The sequence below is a fragment of the Delphinus delphis genome, chromosome 17 (assembly GCF_949987515.2).
Source record: "Delphinus delphis chromosome 17, mDelDel1.2, whole genome shotgun sequence".
In the NCBI taxonomy this organism is placed as follows: Eukaryota; Metazoa; Chordata; class Mammalia; order Artiodactyla; family Delphinidae; genus Delphinus; species Delphinus delphis.
The window spans coordinates 49,004,531-49,028,613 of NC_082699.1; the positions used below are offsets into that span (position 1 = coordinate 49,004,531).

A 24,083-nucleotide genomic window follows, 5' to 3' on the forward strand; every position below is an offset into this window, starting at 1 on the left:
GATCTCCGAAGATAACTGGTTCATGCGTCTGTGTTCTATGTGACCTACAAAAAAGGAGCACAGAAGATTCAAACTCTTATCTTATTACTGAGCCTTTGTACCTTTCTTACGGTTCTTGGACCTTGTCTTGCATTCTCGTTATTTGTGAACTCTCTTTAATGAGTTTTATACTACTTTCAAAAAGGTATTCTTCCATATATATGCTACTATACCTACTACAGTCCCTTAAACCTGGTAAGTGCTTAATAAACATTTTCTGGAGAGAATTTCATTGCTGTTCATTTTGATAATCCAGAAAGGAAGAGATAACTCTATTTTCAAAGAGCCTCCAATTCCAGACATGGGGTTCGGTGCTGTGGGGTATGTGTAGGAGCCAGTACTCCTCCGTGAAGGAAACTAAGTTCAACAGAGCTGTCACTGGGTTTCTACATTATCTCTCTTTACTTTTATTCCACTTTTTAAAGTGATTCATTTTGTGAAGCTATATATAGAAATGAATATAAAATTTATGAAGTTTGAACTTCAGAACTCATATCAACATCACACGAATGTCATTGTAGTAATTGTTTCCTGAAAATTTTGTATTTTCTAGGTTACTTTGAAAGATTTTAAGAATTCAATGTATTTTTTGTATAATAATATAAAGATTTAAGTACTATTAGAGATTTAACAACTATGTGGAAAATAGTTATTAAATACTTCAGAGGGCAAGCGATTTAACTTTAAAAATTTAGCATTATTAGATTAAAGGTTTAGTTGCCCTGTTTTTAGTATACATTCTTTTCATTTCTGTCATCACATTTTCTTGTCATTCTGTTTTCTGATTTCTGTTATCCTTTATAAATAGGAATGATTAATATATTTGTGTGCACTGTATTAAAGTCAATTACTTTCGTTTAAAAAGCAGCAGTACCTTGTTACATTATCACTTAAAACGAAGGTACCTACAAATTAGACTCTTAACTTTTAAAATGTGATTGCATGTTAAGATGTTTCTCCTTCTTTGCCATAAATATACTTTTGCTCAAAATATATTGCATTGTTTTTCTTTTCTTATGTGAAAATGAAGGCATGATTTTGTGCAAACTAGCTATGCTTCTTCAAGAACAAGTATAGGTTTATAGCTTCTTGCATTGTGAAGACTTGTGTCACTGGCTCATCTTATATGACAGTAATTCAATTATGACCTTTTTATACCCATTTTAAAAATAAATACAAACAAGTTTTAGCACGCTTAATGCTGGGGAAAAAGAAAATCTTCTTCAAAATAAGCTAAATTCAACCCAAACACAAGGATGTCTTTTCCTATGGTATTTCTTTTCTGCTGCATATTGCCTTTATAAAAATGTAATTTGAAAATAAGCATGTTACGGTTTTCTGTATTGAAAGCACTACAATAATTACATACTGCTTTTTATTTTCTTCTTCTGTTAATATTAATAATTCCAAATGAAAAATTTTATGGAGATGTTTTTAATGTTTATAGCTGTTTATTTATTTATGAAAATGTTGATTTTCTTTATTATAAAGCCACAGTAGTTATCAAAATGATTAATCATAGACCTATGTCAATATAATGACAATATTTGTAACAAATATGTAATTAGACATATGCTATGGACATCCCTCTAGGAGGATTTGAATTTCAAATAGAGGGCTTTAATCATGTCCCTTCCTCTTTGCGTGTTGGTGTTTTCTAGGTGATGATGAAGGAGTCCAGGAGACAGCAGAATCAGATGGGGACACACAGTCAGAGAAACCGGGGCAACCTGGAGTTGAGATAGACGACTGGGATGGACCAGGTAGGACAAAAAATTTAAAATTCAATCATCTGTTGCTACTATGAGGAATTCACTTATTTTTTTCTTAAATTTTAATTGAATTATAAAACTCTTACACTCTCACTTTTGATTTTAAAAAAAAATTTGTGTGTATGTTGGTTACATGGTAGGCTGAATAAATATCATTATTTAAAGAGGATTTTTATCTTTGATAAATAAACTATAAAAGCCAAAGTGTTATCACTGCTTGAAGTTTTTCATCTTTGTTTTCTTTCATACTCACGTAGGAATTTAGTTAATTCTACTTGGCTTTTCTTTGAACAGAGATCTTTGTGCTGTATCCACATTCAAATTGGGCATACTTTTAAAGCTTCAAACAAGTAACAATACTCCAAAGAAATACTTTTAGTATAGTCATGTTGTAAGTCATAGATTGAATCCCAGTATGTGTTTAGAAGTTTAGAAAACATTAACAGATGCCCCACTTTGATTCAAGGTTTTGGTAATATTTTTACTTTTATGAATGAAAATTAAATTTGATTTTAAAGTTCATTGATATTTAATCATTTCAAGAAAAACAAAAACTGTTAAAATACTCCAGAAGACCAACACAATTTTATATAAGTATGTACAGTTCATAAGAACTCTGTGGCTAAAAACCTTTATATTTGGTGCCAACTAATTTACAATTGATGGTATATTTATAAATGGAGACTGTTATGTCATAGGGCTTAAGGATATAAGCGAGTTTTGAAATAGTTTTAGCCATGATTTCCAAAGCAGTAACATTTTTCATTAAGAAAGATCCCTATATTTCAATCACATTTTCACCCTTGCATGACTTTGCAAATTGCTCTCTGCTGTGCGTGAAGAAGAGAGGAACTCCAGTGGTAATTTTCTGAAACCAGCAGCTGGAAAATATAACGCAAATAAAAATGAAGATACAGTATATCCGATTATTATGATGTCATTTCTAATGTTGTTCGTGATACACACAGATGTTTGTATTCTGTATACTATAGCATAATGTTACACAAGATTTGGGATCAAAACATATTATAATTAAAGTACCATATACCACATTTTAAGAGTTTGAAAGAAAATGTGGACATCTGGCATTTTCACCTTATTGCATAATGTTTCTGTCTTAATGAAGGGAAGAATTCTCTTGATTAAAAAAATAAGAAAAAAAACTTTGGAAAAATTTATTTTTTCTTGGGGATTACATTTAACTTAAAAAAGTGGGTGAACTTTATGTTGTATGGTTCTTTATTCATAGAATTAAGTATGTATATGCTGTGTAGAAGAGTTTTTACATTTAAATTAGATTAGATGGCCTTTTGATATGCCTACTTGCAAAGGGTACATTCTGGATTCACTCAGAGGGGCAAACTTGGAGGCGGCTGGTTTTCCTCTTTGCTCAAACCTGGGACCCACAGTGCTCCCAGCGACTTGTGAGTAAGTAAGCAAATTCAGGGGGTGGTGAATTACTAAACACATACTGCATACCCAGTGCTTCCTTTTTCAGGAAGCTTTTCCAGAAATAAAGTTATGTGTTAGCTAAAAGAGAGCGAGAGCGAGAGAGCGGGGGGGGGGGGGGGGGGGGGGAGAGAGGAATAAGGATAAAGCATGATGCTGTCCATTCAGGATAAGATTTTTCACTTTTGAGTTAAATTTACTTAACGTATCTGATTTAATAAACATTTTATTCAATTGATATCAGTGAAAACATATATACTCTTTCTGTGGCACAAATGAATGTATAAAAACTTTAAAGGAAAAAATGTATGCCTATAAGCAGGTATGCCTGGAGGAAATTCATCCTTTGTATATTGTAAAATCGATAACACATTTTTTCCCTACAGGTGTTTTGCAAAATAAAGGGGGATTTATTATTTTGACATCCCCTGATTAATGAAGTTGATTCATAACAAAAGATTACCTGTTGGATATTTATCTTTTAAGGTAGAATATTCATTGCTTTCCTTCAGTCAGGGAAAGTATACAGGATGTTTTTGAACTTTTGCTATTGCATGAATAGTGATTATATCAGTATTTTTACCCAAATTTTTGTTATTCAAAAAAAGTATTGGTATTTTACAACTGTATTAAGAAGAGGAAATTTCCCAGGTTTTAGTGACAGTTTCCAAACGTCTTAGAAAATGAACTCTGGATTCTAAAGTTTTAGGTTCGAATTCTGGATTTGCTGCTTACTTGCTGGATGAATTTTTGCAAGTTGCTTAATCTCTCTGTGCTGTTACTCTCATTTGTAAAATCTGGAAAGTAATATTAACGCCTCTTAGGGCTTTTGTGAGAATTAAATCTTGAACATAAAATGCTAATGACCATTATTATGGCTTTGAAATTGTTGCGACTTGAAGCAGAACCTTTAAAAATTCTTTTCTGCATTTTTTAAAGCACAGTAGTACATCTGTTACAACAAGGGTAAACTTTTATAATACCAAGCATCTAGTTTTTTTTTTTTTGCGGTACGTGGGCCTCTCACTGTTGTGGCCTCTCCCGTTGCGGAGCACAGGCTCCGGACGCGCAGGCTCAGCGGCCATGGCTCACGGGCCCAGCCGCTGCGCAGCATGTGGGATCTTCCCGGACTGGGGCACGAACCCGTGTCCCCTCCATCGGCAGGCGGACTCTCAACCACTGCGCCACCAGGGAAGCCCAAGCATCTAGTTTTGAATTTAGCCACAAATTATTGCTTAAGACATGAGGCAATGAGCCAGGTGTAATTTCAAGGTCTCCTAACTTTAAGGTCCTCCCACCCCGTCCTGATAGTCACTCTAAGATAGAGAGTTGTCTCTAAACATAGAACAGAATCAAAGGACAAGGAAATTATCTAAAGAATTTGAGGCATAGAGCTAACATCGTTTAAGATAGATCAGGATTTATCTTATTTTTAAAGTTTGATTGGAGACGACTCCACAACTTTTCTTGATAGCTCAGTTCGGTAATGAATCAACTCCTCTGTGAAGTGTTCTATTTTTATCAAATGCAGATTCCCCAGAGCAATTTTTTTTCCTTATTTGTTATACATTTAAAAGTCACATTTAATAATTGCTCGTACCTTTGTTAACACTTATGATTAGGTGGAACCTAAACAATCTTTAGGAAAATTGTCTTAACATTTGCAAACATGTCTAATGATGAAATTCTTTAATGTTTAAATATTTGTGACTCTTATTTGAATAATCTTCAATTTCTTATGAGTCTTTCACCATTTGAGTGGAGTGCTAGACTCACAGTAAGCTAGTAAAGTTCAGGCCAGTGTAAGTCATTACCTCATTATTTCAGTATTTCACATATCTATTTTCAAGTCTGATTCTTCTTTCTTGCTCTTAAGAAAATTACCTTGACATTACTTTGCTTGGAATCTAATTCATATGATACTTGTTATCCACTGTTCTTCCTTTCCCTCTGTACTTGCCTATACCTCACTTATATCATTTCTGTCTTCTTTTTAAGTAAATGCTTTTTCTTTTATCACCCTCCGGTAATTCAGTTTGCCAATATTCTCATACATTTAACTATTTAAGAAATAGTCATTGTACACTAATAACTGTGAAAAGTGCTAGGGAGAAGTCCAAAGATGTACTACAATGCTGGCCATAGTCTCTCTTTTTTATTGAAGTATAGTTGATTTACAATGTTGTGTTAATTTCTGCTGTGCAGCAAAGTGATTCTATTCCCTCTCTCTCTCTCTCTCTCTCTCTCTCTATGTATATATATATATACACACACATTCTTTTTTCATATTCTTGTCCATTCTGGTTTATCACAGGATATTGAATATAGTTCCATGTACTATACAGTAGGACCTAGTTGTTTATCCATTCAATATATAATAGTTTGCATCTGCTAACTGCAACCTCCCATTTCATCCCTCTCCCACCCCACCTCCCCCTTGGCAACCATAAGTCTGTTCTTTATGTCTGTGAGTCTGTTTCTCTTTTATAGATAAGTTCATTTGTGTCACATTTTACATTCCACATATAAGTGATATCATATGGTATCTGTCTTTCTCTTTCTGCCTTCCTTCACTTAGTATGATAATCTCTAGTTCCATCCATGTTGCTGCAGATGGCATTTTTTCGTTCTTTTGGGGGGCTGAGTAGTATTCCATCGTGTATCTGTACCATGTCTTCTTTATCCATTCATCTGTTGATGGACATTTAGGTTGTTTCCATGTCTTGGCTATTATAAATAGTGCTGCTGTGTACATAGGGGTGCATGTATCTTTTTGAATTATAGTTTTGTCTAGGAGTGGGATTGCCAGATCATTTGGCAACCCTATTTTTAGTTTTTTGTGGAAACTCCATACTGTTTTCCACAGTGGCTGCACCAACTTACATTCCCACCAACAGTGCAGGAAGGTTCTCTTTTCTACACACCCTCTCCAGCATTTGTTATTTGTAGACATTTTAATGATGGCCAATCTGACTGTTGTCCACACTGTCTCTTTTTGATACCATTTCTCTCCTTTAACCTTCTTTAATTATTCATGTAGTGTAGTCAGGTAGGATGCAATAATTAAGTATGTCAACCTAGAAAGTAGAGAATTGGTCTAGACTACAGAAGAAAATGCACAAATTTTAGAGCCATGCTTACACTTATGGCCTTGTGGCCTTGGGCATATTAAACAGCCAGGACCTCAGTTTCCTTATCTTCAAAATGGGAAGAATAATAAGTACTTTGAAACATGGTTATGAGGATGAAACTTGAAAGAGATGATATATATGATACGTAGCACAGAGCCTGGGCGAGTGTGGGATTTGCTAGATGTTAATGGCCTCCCTTTACCCTAGGACCTCTCACATTGGCCAACCATTGGAACGTGTCCTTATTCTGAAAACAATGCTTACATCTCTGTCCCCTCCTTTAAGAAAATCTTTAGAACCTCAATCCATCGCCAAATTCTGGAGTGCTGACTTGTGTATTTAGTTAGAAGGAGACTTAGGGAAGAGAATACTGTTAAATCATTATAAATTCGTCATCCACTACTATGAAATGAGTACCTTAAAAGTCACATCTCATAAACGTCAACTCTAGGAACTCTCTGGCTTATGTTATTAAAAACATGTTACTTCTTTTTGCACATGGGAATAATGAATAATTTGTTTTCCCTGGTCTAATATTGAATGAATCTACCAACAGCCTTATAGCAGCTTTAATTGACATTTCTAGGAGCTCTACTAAAGGAACATATCATGTTACTCAAATTGTGCAGATAAGTATATGTAGCCCCCAATAATGTATATTAATGCAAATATACACAGATATAAAATTTTGAGCAAGCAGTCATTTAGATTCTTTGACATGAACTTTTCCAGATAATCATGTACTTTTATTTAAATAGATTTTGGTATTTATGTGTAAAGCATTTGGGCCATTTCAGTAAAAATGAAGTAGAAAATCAGACCTTGTATCGATGATTTGAGGAATTAATAGAATGAAATTAGGAATAATTTTTGTGTTATACACCATGGAACAGCACACCTTCCTTCTAGGTTGATAAATGGAAATCTGATTTACCATCAGAGGTAACTTATTTTGAGGTAATGGGTAGAGAAGACCAACAATACTTCTGTTTATATATTGGCCCTGCCGCTTATCAATTGTGTGACTTTGGGTAAGTTACTCACTCTCCAAGGACTCAGTTTCCTTATTTATAAAATGGGGCTAATTATAATAACTACCTCATTCGTGAGATTTTTTATGTGAAACATGGAGATCAGAACTTCGTAAGTGCTCAATAAATGGCTCTTAATATTACTTTTAGTAGCATTTTGGCCATTGTGCCTTAGAAGCCATTACAATGCCTTACAGATGATAAGCCCACATTTGTATAGTGAATCAACTTTGTAAAATGATTTCGCTATATAGAAATCATCACAGGGCTGCATTAACTATGTTCTATTCAACTGGATTTAAAACATAATCCAGTAAAAGAAATTTTAATGTAAATAAATTTTCAAGAATAAATGTCTAGCATAAGATCAGATGTGTGTACTTGTTGCATCTGGACTCAAAATGTTTCAAGAAATCTGTAAAGAAGTCACCTCATTCAGGTGCTGTTCAGCGTCGTGGATCCAGGCAGACGATCAGGCTAGTTCTGCTCTGTGCCTCAAATTAAACTGAGAAGATGGGGAGTGTTTTATAGAAAGTGGAATGGCAGCTGGGAGACCACTGTGAGAGAGAAGCACACACTAATGATACAGGGTTTTTTTCCCTTTCCTAGTCCAAAGAAGGGCTTGGAGATTACAGTTCTGATTTCGTTTCCTTTTTGATTGGGAAAATGTGGTAGATATAAGATCTGGGAAATGCCATTTGAAGTAAATTAACAGAAACCTATGAAACATAGTTAACCATAGATATAGTCTGACAGTAAGAAGAATATTGTGAGAAGCAGAGGAAATCGTAGAATGACTGTGTATTACTCTGACAGTGAATTGGTATTATCTCTGCTATCAGATAATGCAGTTATCATTAATTTTCACATTTGCATTTCAATCTTTGGAAGGAAATGACTCTTGCCGGATGAAGATAAGAGCTCTGTACCACTATAATGAACCATCATTTTATCCCAACGCTTTTTGTCCATATGAAAATGAGGCGGGGAGGAGTGTGTGTGTGTGTGTGTGTGTGTGTGTGTGTGTGTGTATGTGTGTGTATGTGGGGGGGTTCAGAAAAACATTATAACAAAGTGTCAAAACTTGCTACAGACTTTTGAGCCCCTTCTGAAACAAGAGGGGGTCAAAATAAATCTTCTGTACTGTAGTTAAGTGGATATCGGATTAAAAGATGAAAGCCTTACTCTTTGTAGAACAGGATGCCACATAAACACAGTAAAAAATAGTTCTCTTTATCTTATTCCTTTACTCCAGTTTGCACTCTGGTATAGAATTAGGGCACACATAAACCTAACCCCAAAAAAAGAGGTAGGTTGAAGGCAAAGGACTTACGATTATTGTTTGGAAATAGATGTCTTTGAGTTATAAGAACTGTGTAAAATATACAAATTTATTATTATTTCTTCAGTTGTACAAGAATGGGAATTAAGGATATTTGGATAATGGCTTGTAGAACTTGCAAATACCTAATTTGTTTGCACAAGTTTAATTGATAAATTCAAGCTAAAGGATAATGAATTGAGATTAATATTTTTTTTTTTGGACCTTGCTTTGCAGTGACCTTTTCCTCAAACAGATTGCTGGAAAATAAAATACAATGTCAAGTTTTATAAATACATCATGATCCCAGAAAAATATATGACAGCACATACTTTCCTATCCTACATGCTGCTCCCATGGCAAAATTCATTAATTAACCTTTTACAGTAGAAGCTCCCTTAATTAAACTAAAATTTGCACCCTTTCTCTGAAAATTACTGATTGAGGCTGTTGTGAGTTAAGTCGGGTCCCCTCACAACTCATATGCTGAAGTCTTAAATTTCAGTACCTCAGAATGTGATGTTATTTGGAAATAGGGTCATTGCAGATGTAACTAGTTAAGATGAGGTCATACTCATTAGGGTGGGCCCTTCATCCAACATGACTGGTACCCTCATAAGAAGGGGAAATTTGGAGACAGACCACATACATAGGGAGAACATACTGTGAAGATGAAGGAAGAGATTTAGATGATGCTCCTAGAAGTCAAGGAAGGCCAAAGGTTACTGGGAAACCACCAGAAGCTAGGCAAGAGGTATGGAACAGATTCTCTCAGAAATCCTTCCCTTGAATCCTTCTGATTCCCAGAAGGAATCAATCCTGCTGAACCTGATCTTGGACTTGCAGACTCCAGAATTGTGAAACAATACATTTCTGTTATTTAAGCCACCCAGTTTATGGTACTTTGGTACAGCAGTCCTAGAAAACCAATACAGAGGCCAGGAGCTAGAAAGGAATCATGTGGGCAGTCCCTTATATGCTTTCCAACTATATATCTTACTGTAATTTTTAGTTGATTTTAAATATTGTCTAAACCACTCAAATATATTTGCAAAAAAAAATACATTGTTTCTAGGGCAACAATATCGAAACCTTCCAAAGACTGGATAAAGAGCAATAACTAAAAAATGTAGGTATGGACAAAATAACTGCAGCAAATCAGGGAGAAAATCATAAACATATTTAAAGAATCTGCCCTTAGATGGCTTTGCAAGTGCTTTTACATCCTCACTCTAATGAAACAAACTAGAAATTGTGGATGAAGCATTTGAATGTTGTTTATGAAATTGGAGGACCAACAGTGGGCTCATAGGCCAATAAAAGGTCTAGGCCCTACATCAAATGTTTAATTATTAAATGTGCTTTTGTATAGGATAAGTTAAAATATAATGCTTCTATTATTATTTTAAAAATCATTCCATGGTTTGGCTATTTTGATTAACTGCTCACCCCACTTTTGTCCAATAATAGGACTTCTGCTGTGCTCTTTCCTCCTGAGCCATAATTCAGCTTAGAATTCTTCTCAACAGGACACTTCAGGAAGACACTTGTCACTAGGATATAAGAAAAACCCTTGCTATCCCCTTTGTAACCTCTTTTATAAGGAAGTATACATTAGATACTTATTTTGGTGCAAGAATTTTTGGCATTCGTTGACTCAGCATTATACCTGGAAAAGATACCTAAATATATGCCTGATCTGAGATGTTGAAAGAAAGAAAACCTAAACCGTGTAATTATTTGCTTCTCTTTTGTCTGATTCAGAAAGGGACTTAATGGGGTTCAGAAGGATAAGTCAAGACCAACACAATGACATACACTAGAAGTAGAAGTAGTTTAAAACTATGGAAAATAAAAGCAGGTACATAGAGACATGTACACTTGCTATTAATGGGCCACAAATTTGGAACTAGATTACTAGATTATTTAAAGGGTAATATTGATTGGGTACACAAGATAAAATACATTTCTTGTAAGTTGGTAGTTGAATCTAGATCCTTGAAGAAATTCAGATTCAATACTGTAGGCAACAGTACTATGCATACATTGCTGGGTGCTTTCTATTGCATCATATCCGTAAGCACATACAAGGCCTCTGCCTCACTTGTGATTTTACAAAGTATCAGGTAGTTCAGGTGTTTTCACTTGATCCATCCGTTATAAAGTTTCCCATCAACTTTTCACCTAATGGTTATTGCCAGGATCCATTACATCATTAGGGCTTGCAAAATGGTGACTTTTGCATTTTATCATTCCTTCTGTATTATTAACTGATACTATTATCTTCTGAAAATCTTTCCCTCATCTACTATTTAGTTACCCCTGAATACTGTTCATAAAGGAAAAGGTGGACACATGCTTGATTTTTTCTCATTACATACCAATTTTCAGTATAGGAAAGAATAGAAAGAGTGAAATCAGGCTGGTAAAATAAGCTGGTAAATATTGTCATTGCATTTAAATTCAAGATCTGTGTGAAGACGTGTTATGCATATAAGCCGCATACTCAGAATTGCATTAAAAATAAACTACTCTGACTACAATATGAAGAATGGGTAGAAGAAGGACAATAGAAATACAGTAGTAGTCTCATCAAGAGGTGAAAGAGGGTTATGGGAATGTATTTGAGGTTGTATTTGAGGTTGTCATTGTGTGTGGCTTGTTCAACGTGTTTTGTTGCCATTCACTGAGGTAAGGAGAATTGAAGGAAAGACATGTTTTGGGAGAAAGATGAATTGGATTTTTAGTATGTTATTTGCAATTTTTGTGAGACATCCAAGTGGATCTGTTGAGTAGAACATTGGTAATATAGGCTGGGAGTTTGGAGAAAAGCCTAGTATAGAGATGTAAATCGGAGAGTCATCAATGTATACATGGCAATGGAATTCATGGGAGTAGATGGGAATATATATATATATACATACATATGAGGTCTTGGACATGAAGCTTGAAGAACTCCTGTCTCTAGCAGAAGGATAGAGGAAGAGGTGTCAAGAGTGTCTGATAAGGAGGGAACAGCCAAGATAGGGAGAACCAGGGGAATGTAATAGTTTTAAGGAGGAAAGAGTCATGCTTGGATTAAATGCTGCTGAGACGTCAAGACCGAGATTTAAAGACTTCCCTTGAATTCAGTGCCACGTGGATATTAGTGATTTTAACTGGAACTATTTCAGTGGAGCTCTTGTAGCAGAGCTGCCAGACTGTGGTAGGTTGAAGTGCAAGCGAAAGACAAGCAAATTGAGTCAGCTATTGGAAACAACTCTTCTTGAGTGTTCTTGATAAATAAATATAAACATACCTGGGTTTCTGTGAAACTGTTTATTGATAAAATTGTTCATTACCATTTTATTTCTACCTCAGAAACTTTCAAACTTTAGGGTTATGCCTCCAAAGAAATGTATGTCTCATATTAAGCCATTCTGAATCTGCTACCCATTAACTTTTATAAATTATTTCAGTTATTGTTGTTTCCTGTCCCTACCATATTTTCAAGCTTTACATAATACATTTTGCTCATTTCTTTTAAATTTTATTGTTTCAACTTTTATATCCCAGTAACTAGTTTACCAAATAGTTTGTGTGTGGATTTTTTTTTTGAGTTTTATTACTTTTAATGTAATGGAAATGCTAAATTTAATAATTATATATTACCTAAAAATTTACTATAAATTTGATGTGGGTTAGAAGTATGTTTTCCCTTCTTTCTGTATTCAAACTGATAACAGCTCTTATGGTGCTATTGTTATTTCTGTTGTTGTTTTAACCTCAAGAGTACACTTGGACCTTGGGGACTGTTGTATCTTTGTCTTCATAATAAATTCCTACACTGTTTCTGAGATTGATCCTTGGAGCCAGCAACTTATTCACTCATAAATATAATTTGCATATCCTTGCCAGATCTTGTACTTCTTCCCCTGCACCTTCGCAGACCCACATTGAATTAATTAATTTAATTAGTTCAAACACTTATTGAATAAGTGTTAAGAATAACTGTGTGCCAGACTCCAAGGATAAAGCGATGACTTGGACTTATACTACCTTCAAAAAGCTTGTAGTACAAAGAAGACGGACAAATGATGAGATAATTAAAATACATTGCTATGGATTCTGTTGCAGAGGCATGTACAGTGTGCAGTGGTAGCAAAGGGAGGTAGCAAAGGAGACAGACAAATGATGAGATAATTAAAATACATTTCTACGGATTCTGTTGCAGAGGCATGTACAGTGTGCAGTGGTGGCAAAGGGGGAGGAAGGTCATCCACTACCAAGTGGGAGGGGTGGTGGGAAAATGGCTGAGGGATCAGCTTGCACAGAGGGAGAAGGGAAGGGTTGCTCTGATGGTGAGACATAATGCTGATGAGATAACACAAGCAATGATAATCTCTTCAGTGATCGCGAGGACAGAGTGATAAATACACACTGGACGCACTAAATTGTTAATGATACGTGGGAAATGTTTAGTTTTTTGCAAAATTATATATATTATATATTAAGTGTAGTAAACGTGTTGCCATTTTGCCTGTACAGAAGCTTTCACTTTCCTGTTAAACCTGCCCGACTGTGCCACCGTTACCTAGAAGGCACTATCCTTCTGTCACCCTTGGGCCTGAGGAATGGAGAGATTTTCTGAAAGATAACGGAAACTAAAGTACCCATGCTGAAGATGAGTTACATCTGTAAACTGTTAAAAACAACAATTAAAGAGTTGGGTAAAAGGTCAGCTAAGAAACAATAAAGAAACCTGATTGTAATTTTAGCCATTTCCTGGAAATTGAACAGCAAAGCAGGGTATCTAGTGGCCTTACTGGTCTTGCCTGGTGTTTGGAAGCAGGGCTAGCTCTTGGAGGTTCTTGGAGAGCTTGTGGGGAATAAGAAAGGAAGGCTCAAGGGGGAAAAGTGTGAGCTTCTTGCTAACAGCAGAGTTCTACTTGGCAGGATTCCTGTGGGCCATATTTTAAGTGTCCTTGAAAGAAAATTGCAAAGTGCTGCGTGTTTTCAAAGAAAATTTATTGAATACATTGTCATATATAGGAAAGTAATGAAAATAACATATTTGATGTTAAACATAGTTTATATTTGGATAAATACACAGAGAATCACATATCTTATTTTGAGTTTTCATGGCAGAATCTCTTGATACTAACAAGAGTATAACATTCTTTTTAAGTGACGCCCTGAATAAAAACAGTCACAAGCCTTCCCAATTGAATGGAATTTTAACAAGTTCTTTGGTTTTTTTTCCTGTTAATTTTTTCATATGAATTAATCAAGGTTATTTCATCTTTGAGCATTGTATTAACAACGTAAAATAAAACGAAAAGAATAAATACATGAGTACGTTCTAACAAGGATGGAAACATGGCATTTTTTTACAGAATTAAGTAACCTATACACCAGACAAAGAATATAAAATGACTGAGATTGACAGCACTTATTTTAGTGTGTATTTTAAGTAAACAATGCATTATTTAAGTTTATGGTATTTAAAATTATATTTTCTATATAAAAGCAATGCAAGCTCACCAAAAGAAAAGAGAAACGAGTGGAAGACACTTTCTGCCATCAGAGTGTTTATTTCAGTTCCCTCTACCCATTTTTCTTTTCTTTAATTAATTAATTAATTAATTTTTTGGCTGTGTTGGGTCTTAGTTTCTGTGTGAGGGCTTTCTCTAGTTGCGGCAAGTGGGGGCCACTCTTCATCGCGGTGCGCGTGCCTCTCACTGTTGCGGCCTCTCTTGTTGCGGAGCACAGACTCCAGATGCGCAGGCTCAGTAGTTGTGGCTCACGGGCCTAGTTGCTCCGTGGCATGTGGGATCTTCCCAGACCAGGGCTCGAACCCGTGTCCCCTGCATTGGCAGGCAGATTCTCAACCACTGCGCCACCAGGGAAGCCCCCATATTTCTTTAAATTAGATGCTTTCCAAGAAAATTACTATCTTCCTCAGTAATTTTCATTACTCTGAAAATTGAATAAAAGGGGGACATTGGGTATATAAATAATAATTATCGTAATATGATTAATGCAATAGTTGTTAAATAGGCTGATAAATTATATAACATCTTAAAATATTATGCCTGCATTTCTAACACTATAGCTGGAAATAATGACGTGTGAAAAGTGTTTTATTGTAAAAGAAGTCATTTGAGTAGCCTTTCTTAAGTATGCAAATATAAGAGCCAAGATTTTTCAAACTGGATTTGGGAGCCTTTTGTCTCTTTGGGATGAATACTGCCTGTCTTGGAGATCTCACAGCTCTGAGAGAGGGAAGGAAGATGGAGGGCTGATCTGCACATGCAGTCTGTGGGGCTTTCCGTGTGGCAGTCACGTGAACTCCACCACTTCCACCCCAAACTGTGGTTTATATTAGTCTGCTCAGGCTGCTGTAACAGAATACCACAGACTCAGTGGCTTAAACAACAGAAATTTATTTTCTCATAATTCTGGAGACTCGAAGCCCACGATCAAGGTGCCCACAGGGCTGGTTTCTGGTGAGACCTCTCTTCCTGGCTTGTAGATGGCCGCCTCCCCGCTGTGTCTGGACATGGTTTTTTCTCTGTTATGTGCACACTCCTGATGTCTCTTCCTATTCTTATATGGACACCAATCCTATTGGATTAGGGCTTTACCCTTATGTCCTCATTTAACCTTAATTACTTCCGTAAAGGTCCTGTCTCCAAATACGGTGGCATTGGGAGTTAGGGCTTCAACCTGTAAATCTTGGAAGAGACACAATTCAGGTTGTCAATGACAGGTTCGACTGGGGTGGCCTTAACCAAAATCTGCTGGCAGGGAAAGGACATCTTGGAAAATAGAAGATTTGTGGAGGGCGAAGCCAGGACTCAACAGTAGGGCTTTAGGTTTTAAGAGAGAGGGCTCTTTTTCCCTACCCTTTGTTCCTAAATCTGGAACGCCTTGTGAGGCCAGCTAACATGGCCTCGGGTCCTGCTTTGGGGAAGGATGGCTGATCTGAGATGTGATGTGAATTAAGTGAACCGAACCCTAAAGACTAAGGGGGAACACCATGACAGATTGTATAAGACCTGAGCCCACTTGGGTGTTTCCTTAGCAAAGAAGGGGAATCCACCATCCTGTGTGGGACCTGTGCTTAATAGTGACACCAATGAATAGAGAGCAAAGCAGGGGCTTCAGTGGCCTAAATGATCTCTTGGAATTTGGAAGTATGGCTGGCTCTTGAGGAGTTCTTGGAGACTTTAGAAGGAATGAAGTAAAAAGATCTCAAGAGGGAGAGGCTTAACTTCTTATTAATAGAAATTTTACCCCAAGCTGAAGAATGAGGACATATAAGTCATGGGAGAACATAAAGGAAGTCCAGAGAAAGAGGCATCTGTCTCTCCTCTGGGAGACCATTTAAGGCCTCTTTACTTTGTAAGCATGGAAGTATTTAACAGATGGAAGGAGAGAAGAGAGTAAAGACATTCCAACACTCCAGGCAGAGGGAATATAACACACCTGCATTAATATAGATGGTGAATTGTGGTTAGGAGTGAGATAGGGACTCACGTTAGACAACTAGGCAATATAGCCTGTTGCACGAGTTCAGGTCAGAAGGCAATAGAGATTTGGGTAATCAAAGTTGCCAGCATCATTAGTAAATACTGGTGTTCAAAATGGGTTTAAAGTGGTAAAGGAAGAAGGAAGGTTTTTCCCCCACTCCTAGAGTCCAAGCACAGGAAAGCAGTGACCTGGAAGTGGCACTGGAGATCAGGCCAGAAACAGCTTGGCTCCAGAGTCTCTGCTCTGAACCACTGACACACACACACACACACACACACACACACACACACACATTTTTTCTGAGCAATGTAAAAGCTAGAGTTTTCTTATGAACCTTTATCCTTATTCTGGAAGAAGAACACCCTTTATTAATTGTGGAAAAAAATATTTTAACTCTTTTAAGTTATTAAATTTAATGATTATCTTTACATTTTATATTAAATTTGAAAATAAATATGAGATTTTAAAAAGCACTGACCATATATAATACGCCTTTTCTCCACAGTTTTGACATATCGATGTGTATTATGGGAAAAATTGATTTTTAAGAGTAAGATACTTTTGAAAAGCCCCAATTATTTATTCATTAAAAATCATAATTACAATTATGTGGCAAAATTAATTTTCTATAAAATAGGTTTTTCTGTCTGGAATATGGAAGTGAATTATTTTACAAACTCATATAACTTAAGGCTAACATTTCATGCCAATAACTCGTGATTAGTATATAGTAGAATAATTTAGCACATTTTAAAATTAAAGAAGAGGTTGTTAGTTAACCCAGCTTTCTGGATTTTACTCATTTTTTTTTTAACTTTAAAAGTTAAACATAATAAAATGAAAAATAAATAGCTATCAGATATTTTAATAAAGTAAAATGAAAATGGCATTATATGTAACTGTTAGAGAAATGCAGGGAATATTTCAATCATTATTTAAAAGTACATGAGATTAATAATACTTCTGGTTCCCTTTGGGCCTTATTAAGTATTATTTAATCTGTATAATTCAAGACATTTTATCCATTAGGCTCAGTCATTTTCAGAAATCCTAAAACATATAAGTAAAAGTACTGATAAAGGGAAAAATCAGTAACTCAGATAACCTAAAGCATTTATTTTTCAGAGTGTTATTCTCTTGAAATGATCAAAAGAATTCTGAAACCATTCAGAATTAATGTTGAGGACCTAAGACTCTGTTCTGGGCAACATTTTCCTCTCTCATGAACTTTTTAACTTTTCTCTTTCCCAGTCACATCTCTAGTACCTAATATTTACGGAGAGTTTACTCTGTGCTAATCACGGCTATAGGCATGGAGAGTATAAGAGCAGACAAATTCTCATTGTTTTCTCTCCAAACAACTCTAGGAATATTGTCTCCCTCTTGACCAGTGAGGAGACTGAGGCACAGAACATTAAGTAACTTGCCTGTGATCACAAAGCAAATAATCATGGAATTGAAATGAGACGGCTTGACCCCAGAGATTGTGCTCAGCACCACTACCTTCTCTCTGGTTTTCATACAATGAGCCCTTCTTGATCATGGTGCCTGTTATTTGTGATCCTATTTTGACACCCTGTCACCGAACTGGCGTTCTTTCTTCCTTCCCTAAAATACAAGCAAGGAAACTATGTTTTATTGTTCATTAAAGCCCTTTATTAAGTTTAATTTTTCCTTTGATAAAATTTTTGTGAAATCTAAGGCTTCCTTTCTAGTGCACAACTTTTTGGTTACTGTGTTTAATTTATCATTTATTTGGCTTTGCCCTGGAGAACAGCATAACCCTAAGAGCTACCATTCATTGAGCATCGTGGCTCCAGTCACTGGGCCTTATTTTACAGTGGAGGAAATTAAGGCTTAGAAATTTAAATTTGAGGCATACCTCAGAGATATTGTGGGTTCTGTTCCAGACCTCCTCAGTGAAGCAAATATCACAATAAAGCAAGTCACACAAACTTTTGGTTTCCCAGTGCATTGAAAAGCTATGTTTACATGATACTGTGGTCTATTAAATATGCAATAGCGTTGTGTCTAAAAAACAATGTGTATACTCTAATTAAAAAATACTTTATTGCTAAAAAATGTGAGCCATCATCTGAGCCTTCAGAGTCATAGTAACATCAAAGATCACTGGCCACAGATGACCATAACAAATATAATAATAATGAAAAGGTTTGAAATATTGCAAGGATTACCAAAATGTGACATAGAGACCCTAAGTGAGCAAATGCTGTTGGAAAAATGGTGCTGACCGACTTGATCAACACAGAGGTCATCACAAACCTTAAATTTGGAAAAAACGCAGTATCTGCAAAGCACGATAAGGCAAAGTGCAGTAAAACGAGGTATGTGTCTAATATAGCTGAGAAGTGACCCAGCCAGGATTCCCATTGAGAGTGGTGATCGGTGATGCTGGCAACACACCTCTGGAGGACATTTTCTTTTTCTAGGCACTACATGAAGTGATGTTGTTGGTTACTTCTGTTAATTCTCACAGCAATTCGACAGGTGATCCCTATTTCATAAGTGAAGATGTTAAGTCTTAGAGAAGTTAGGTAGTTTACCTAGTCCCACATTGCAAATAGGGGACGAGTAGCTTACCTAGTCTCAGTGTGATGGTAAGGTCAAGCTTGTAGGGGTAGTGAAGTAATGGAAGATACAACCTGAGATGAAAATCACTTTCAAATTCTGCTCCTCCACTTAACAGCTCAGTAAATTCGGACAAATTACGTCATCTTTCTGCCTGTCAACTTTCTCATCTGTAAAATGGGAGTACTGTATACAGCCAGCCCTCATTATCTTCAGGTTCCAGATCACTGAATTCAACCAACCATGGATGGGAAATACTCAGAAAAAAGTTCCAGAAAGTTCCAAGAAGCAGAACTTGAACTTGCCATGCCAGCAACTATTTACATAGGATTTTCACTATATTTACAACTATTTTCATAACATTTACATTGTATTCGGTGTTATAAGTAATCTAGAGATGATTTAAAGTATATGGGAGGATGTGTGAGGTTTACATGCAAATACTACACCATTTTATATAAGGGACTTGAGCCTCCAAAGATTTTGCTATTCGTGGTGGGAGGTCCTAGAGCCAATCCCCTGTGGATACTGAAGGATGACTATACCTGCTTCCTAGGATTTTATGAGCATTACATTAGTGAAATGCTGAGAAGAGTGTCTGGCCCAGAGTAAGTACTGTATAAATGATGTAAGCATGACATCATCCTCATCATCACCTTCATCATCCTCATCATCCTTATTTTATAGTCAGGGTTTTTTTTTTCCTCTCTTAAATCTTGCCTCAACCTTATTTCTTCTTCTCCATTAGATTTCTTTAGCATTTGCATGGCCAGAGAGGTGTCAAGTCCCTTTGTGTCTATTTTGTTCAGAAAACAAGGGTGTTTTATAGGATTCAACATCCTTGATTAGAATAAAACTTTCAGTTGAATATGAAGTGTTAGAGTATTTTAGGATTTTTTAAAAAAAATAATTTAGGCACTTGTTCCTTATGCTCAGTCTCATTCCACAAAGGATTTGGGGTGACTTATGAAAAACATGAAATATAAAATGATAGTATAAATTATTAAAGTAGATGAAAGAAAACATAGACAGGAAAATAATAGAAGCAAGGATAATATAATTACATGGCTATAGCTAAACCATGGAGTCCAAGATAGTTGCTCAAAAGCCCCACTTCTCTCCTGGGCTCTTTCCTCTGTACTCTTCCTTTTGGTTTTCTGAGGGCCTTAGAGTGCCTTGCTATTTCTTTTCCTTTTCCCCTTTTCTTCTTGGGACTTACCTTCGCACACTTTCACAGACAAACTTACTGAATTGTTCTCATGAGATCTCTATTCTCTATTGGATGTGTCTCTTTCAATTTTACCCAGAACTGCTCAGTTCACTTTCTGAAGAAGACATAGAAAAGGGCAGAATGTTACCAAATCCTTCCTCCTGTGTTTTCAAATAACCACAACATTAGCAACTTTTCATTGTGTACGCTTTTACAAAAATTTCTTTTTAGAAAATCAGATATATGCTTCTCATTATTTTAATAAAAACTCCACTGAGTAAATGAATTACATAGGATTGGAAAAAATAAAGTTTGCAGTGAATGGTGGATGACACACATATTCAATAAGGAGCTCTTAAAAACAGACCAAATGCTTAAGACATTTTTGCAGTTTTCAATTTGTAAGAAAATGATTTCATTAGAGGGGAAGAAAGAGAGAGAAAAAGCCATCAGTGGGAATGTTGGAGAATGCAGGCTCCTGATGAGACCAGCAGAGAAGACAAACTAAGTATACAGATGCAGATTAGGCCTCAGAACATGAGGACATAAAAGGGATTTAATGGTGGGGTGGATTATAGAAATCCATGTAACAATGATAAATAATTATAGTTCCAGCCGAGATCAAAGTGGTGCTGATTGAACGCCCTCAAGCTGTTAACATGAAGTATCTTGAAGGGAAACAAAACCCTGCCTCAGAGATTGGTCAAACTGGGCAAACAACTTTCAACTCTATTGAAAGCACCAGTTGTGGGAGAGGAAAAATGGAGGGAGCCTGTGAGGGAATTTCTTCCTTTGGAGCTCAGTGTAAAACTGACTTTTACAGCTATTTGTAATTGGGTTGAAATTGCTCAAAACATATGTATGTGATTAACCCTTTCTTTTGGAGGCTGGAGAAAAGACTCATATTACAGATGTCAGTTCTATAATTGACTTACCATTCTTGATTCTTCCCTTAGAGGAAAATTTCACTTTGGCTACATATAACAGAGTGATATTGACTGTAGGTAAGGTTACCTGAAAAAAGAGTCTTTGTAGAAGACACATTTGTCTGCAGAAGGAGCAAAAATATCTTGACTATCACAGGGAAACAAATGAGACTACATTCATCTGTGGATTTGTTTGATTTTGTAATGCCCCCAAGACATTATAAAGTGTAGAATTATGAAATAACTGAGATTAGTTATAAGATGAGACAGCCAATTAAATTAACCCTAATCACAAGTATTTTGGACTAATTTAATGTAGAACTCTATCTATATCTAATCTATCTATCTATATCTATATGATAAAGGAAAGCATAGTTTTTATACCTTCCAGATGCATCTTTATTTACTTTTTAAAAAATGAAATGGTTTATTATTTTTAAGTAACTAAAAAAGCAAAGCCAGCAAGTATTAAAACTAGATTTACAGAAATTGTACTTCCATATTTTATGTCCTTCTTTAACATATATAGTTGACATATATGGTTGACATATAGTTATATAGTTGAACTACATAGTTGACATAAAGAGTTGAATTTTGTAGTTGAAAAGCCAACTATTTGCAAATGCCTTTTTTTTTTTTTTTGCAGATGCTTTTAATGGCACTCTGGATATTGTGTCTGTAATTCCACTTGGGGTGGATTAAAACAGACATTTCAGTAAGGCACATGGCATCTCTAATACAATGACGGTTTCAAGGTTTAGGATGTTTGGAACTGAGCTAGCTACCTCATTTAAAATTTTGAAAACCTTTATGTTAGGAGATGAAATATTGATCAAAATATTTATGTATCAGTTAACAAGTTGGTAATCACTTCTTGAGAGAAAATTGGTTTTGGATAGACAAAATTTGAATTTTCTTAGTAGAATAATTTAATAAAATTTTTCCTAAGGTACCTTTGCCTAAACATTTGGGTAAGGATATTTTAAGAATGAAGACTTTCTGCTGTATGTCTCCTTCTGCTGTAGGAAATAACCAATATTAAAGATAATGCCTCATTAAATCTGTGTGATAAATGGTCTAACTTTATGGCTTTTCTTAGGTAGAGGTTTTATGACATTACATTTAATTTTTAATATTTTAATATGAATGCATTTTCCTTGCCAAACTAATTTTTCTATTTTTATAGTGGTACAGATGTGTTCGCTGTAACATCTTTTCTCATCTGTGGAAAATATCATTTCTCCTCTGTAAAATATTATTTTAAAATCATATTCATGTGGTATTGGAGAAGATGATAAGAAATTATAGGATTAAACTCTTAATGAGTATATATTGAATATTCTCAAAACAGTTTAAAACAATAATAAAAATATAAATTAAGACAATTTCTACAAGCTACAGCTAATTATTAGTCAATTTTATGGTTTCCTACACATTTTTATGTTTAGGATGTCAGTAATGTTCTAAAGTTGGTCTTATGTATGTAACAACTGAATAATTTGGTTATTTTATTTTCATTTCTTTTCATTGTGCCTTTCCATTTACATGGACACAAGCACTTTTTTTTCATTATTATTTCCATAGTTTCTTCTATAGCACAGAAGGTTTATAAAGTACAGAAGGGGTTCATTAAATGCTCAAGTTACCCATAGTGAAATGTTGTTACTTCAGACTGTAACTTTAATTTTTTTGGTTGCTTAAAGTAATAATTTTACCCCAAATATAGTTACATACTTGAGTAAATGCCAAATGAAATAATTTTTTTAAAATTGCCTTGTTTTAAGGAACTTTTCTTTTTGGTCTAAGAGTACAGGAACCACACGGCTATTGAGTTCAGCATCAAACAAAAATTTTGAAATTATAGTAGGATGGAAGAAGAAAAGCCTAGTATTTTTATTCATACAAAACTGGGTTTAAGTCCTGGCTCAATGTTTGATTATTTATTAGTTTAATGACCTCGGAAATTTTGCCTGCTAGCTCTGAAATTTAGTTTCTTCATGGAAATGATGCCTGTCTCATACATGTGCTGTGAGAATAAACCAAGATCAAGTGAAACTGTATTTCATCCCAGCCAGGCTGCAGGTATGAATAGATGGAGGACTGTCCTGGGAACTCTCCAACACCCCTTACCGTTATACACAGATGATAGCAGAGTTTGGGTGGTGAACTCTGACTTTGGGCCTGGCAACTTCTAAATATATTTCTCATCTCTAATACAAGGCCTTTTACCAAAGTGAAAGCATCTTGGAAAGAGAGTGATTTTTGCTGTTACTTTATATCTCTGATCCTCAGTTTTCCCACAAGCAAATGGGGGTAATAATAACTGCTGCTTAAAGTGTGTCCTGAATAAAAGGACACACAATGTACGCATGCCTTGCACTCAGAAGTACTCAGTTATCGACAGTTGTTGTTTTTATTGTTATCTCAGTCAAAGACTACTGGTAGTAACTGGCTTTTTAAAAATGTTAAGCCCAGTGGGTTTGTAAATATTTATTGAATTTCTGTATCTAATGGGAATTCTGCTGAGCTGTGAGAATGGATGTGGTCAACAAGAGAGAAACAATTGCTGGCCTCATGGAGCTTGCACTGTACTCTGAACTTTGTTTAAAATCCTTTCAATCAACATTAAATTATCAAAACATTTTTCAGTGTTTATTTTAATGGTGATAAAAGTAAGACACCTAGTCTTTGAAAGACTATGTGGTTTCATGGAAGGAAAGAAATCATTTGGCAAACATCTTCTCAACCTCACTGTTTTAAACTTTTCTCACCTTATTACTACCCTCAATGTCTTCTTAAAGGAGAATCTCTCATTTCCTCATCACCACTTCTGTCTCCACCATCACTCAGATTCCTTATCTCACTGCTCTTGTCTTCTTGGGCTCTCTTATCTTCCCTCACTGATCCTTCTAGACCCCAGCTTTATCTTTTTTTGTTCAACAAACCATACTTCCCCAATGTCTAGGCCTCCTAGTTACACCACTCTCTCTACCATTCAGCCAGACACTTTTTCTCCATTGTCACTTGCTGAGCTCACGTTTCCCTTAGGACTCTTGCCAGCATTACTCACCATTCGCCTGCCATTGTCTAACGTTTCTTC

General features: G+C 35.6%; 1 protein-coding gene across 1 annotated transcript in view; it reads left to right on the plus strand.

Annotated features, from left to right (window-relative positions):
• Positions 1–24,083, plus strand: part of ZFPM2 (zinc finger protein, FOG family member 2) — a 464,371-nt gene that overhangs the window by 125,095 nt on the left and 315,193 nt on the right. The window contains exon 3 of the mRNA XM_059995051.1: positions 1,701–1,802. Within this exon, the coding sequence (XP_059851034.1) occupies positions 1,701–1,802 (102 nt within the window). The remainder of the gene's footprint in view (positions 1–1,700; positions 1,803–24,083) is intronic.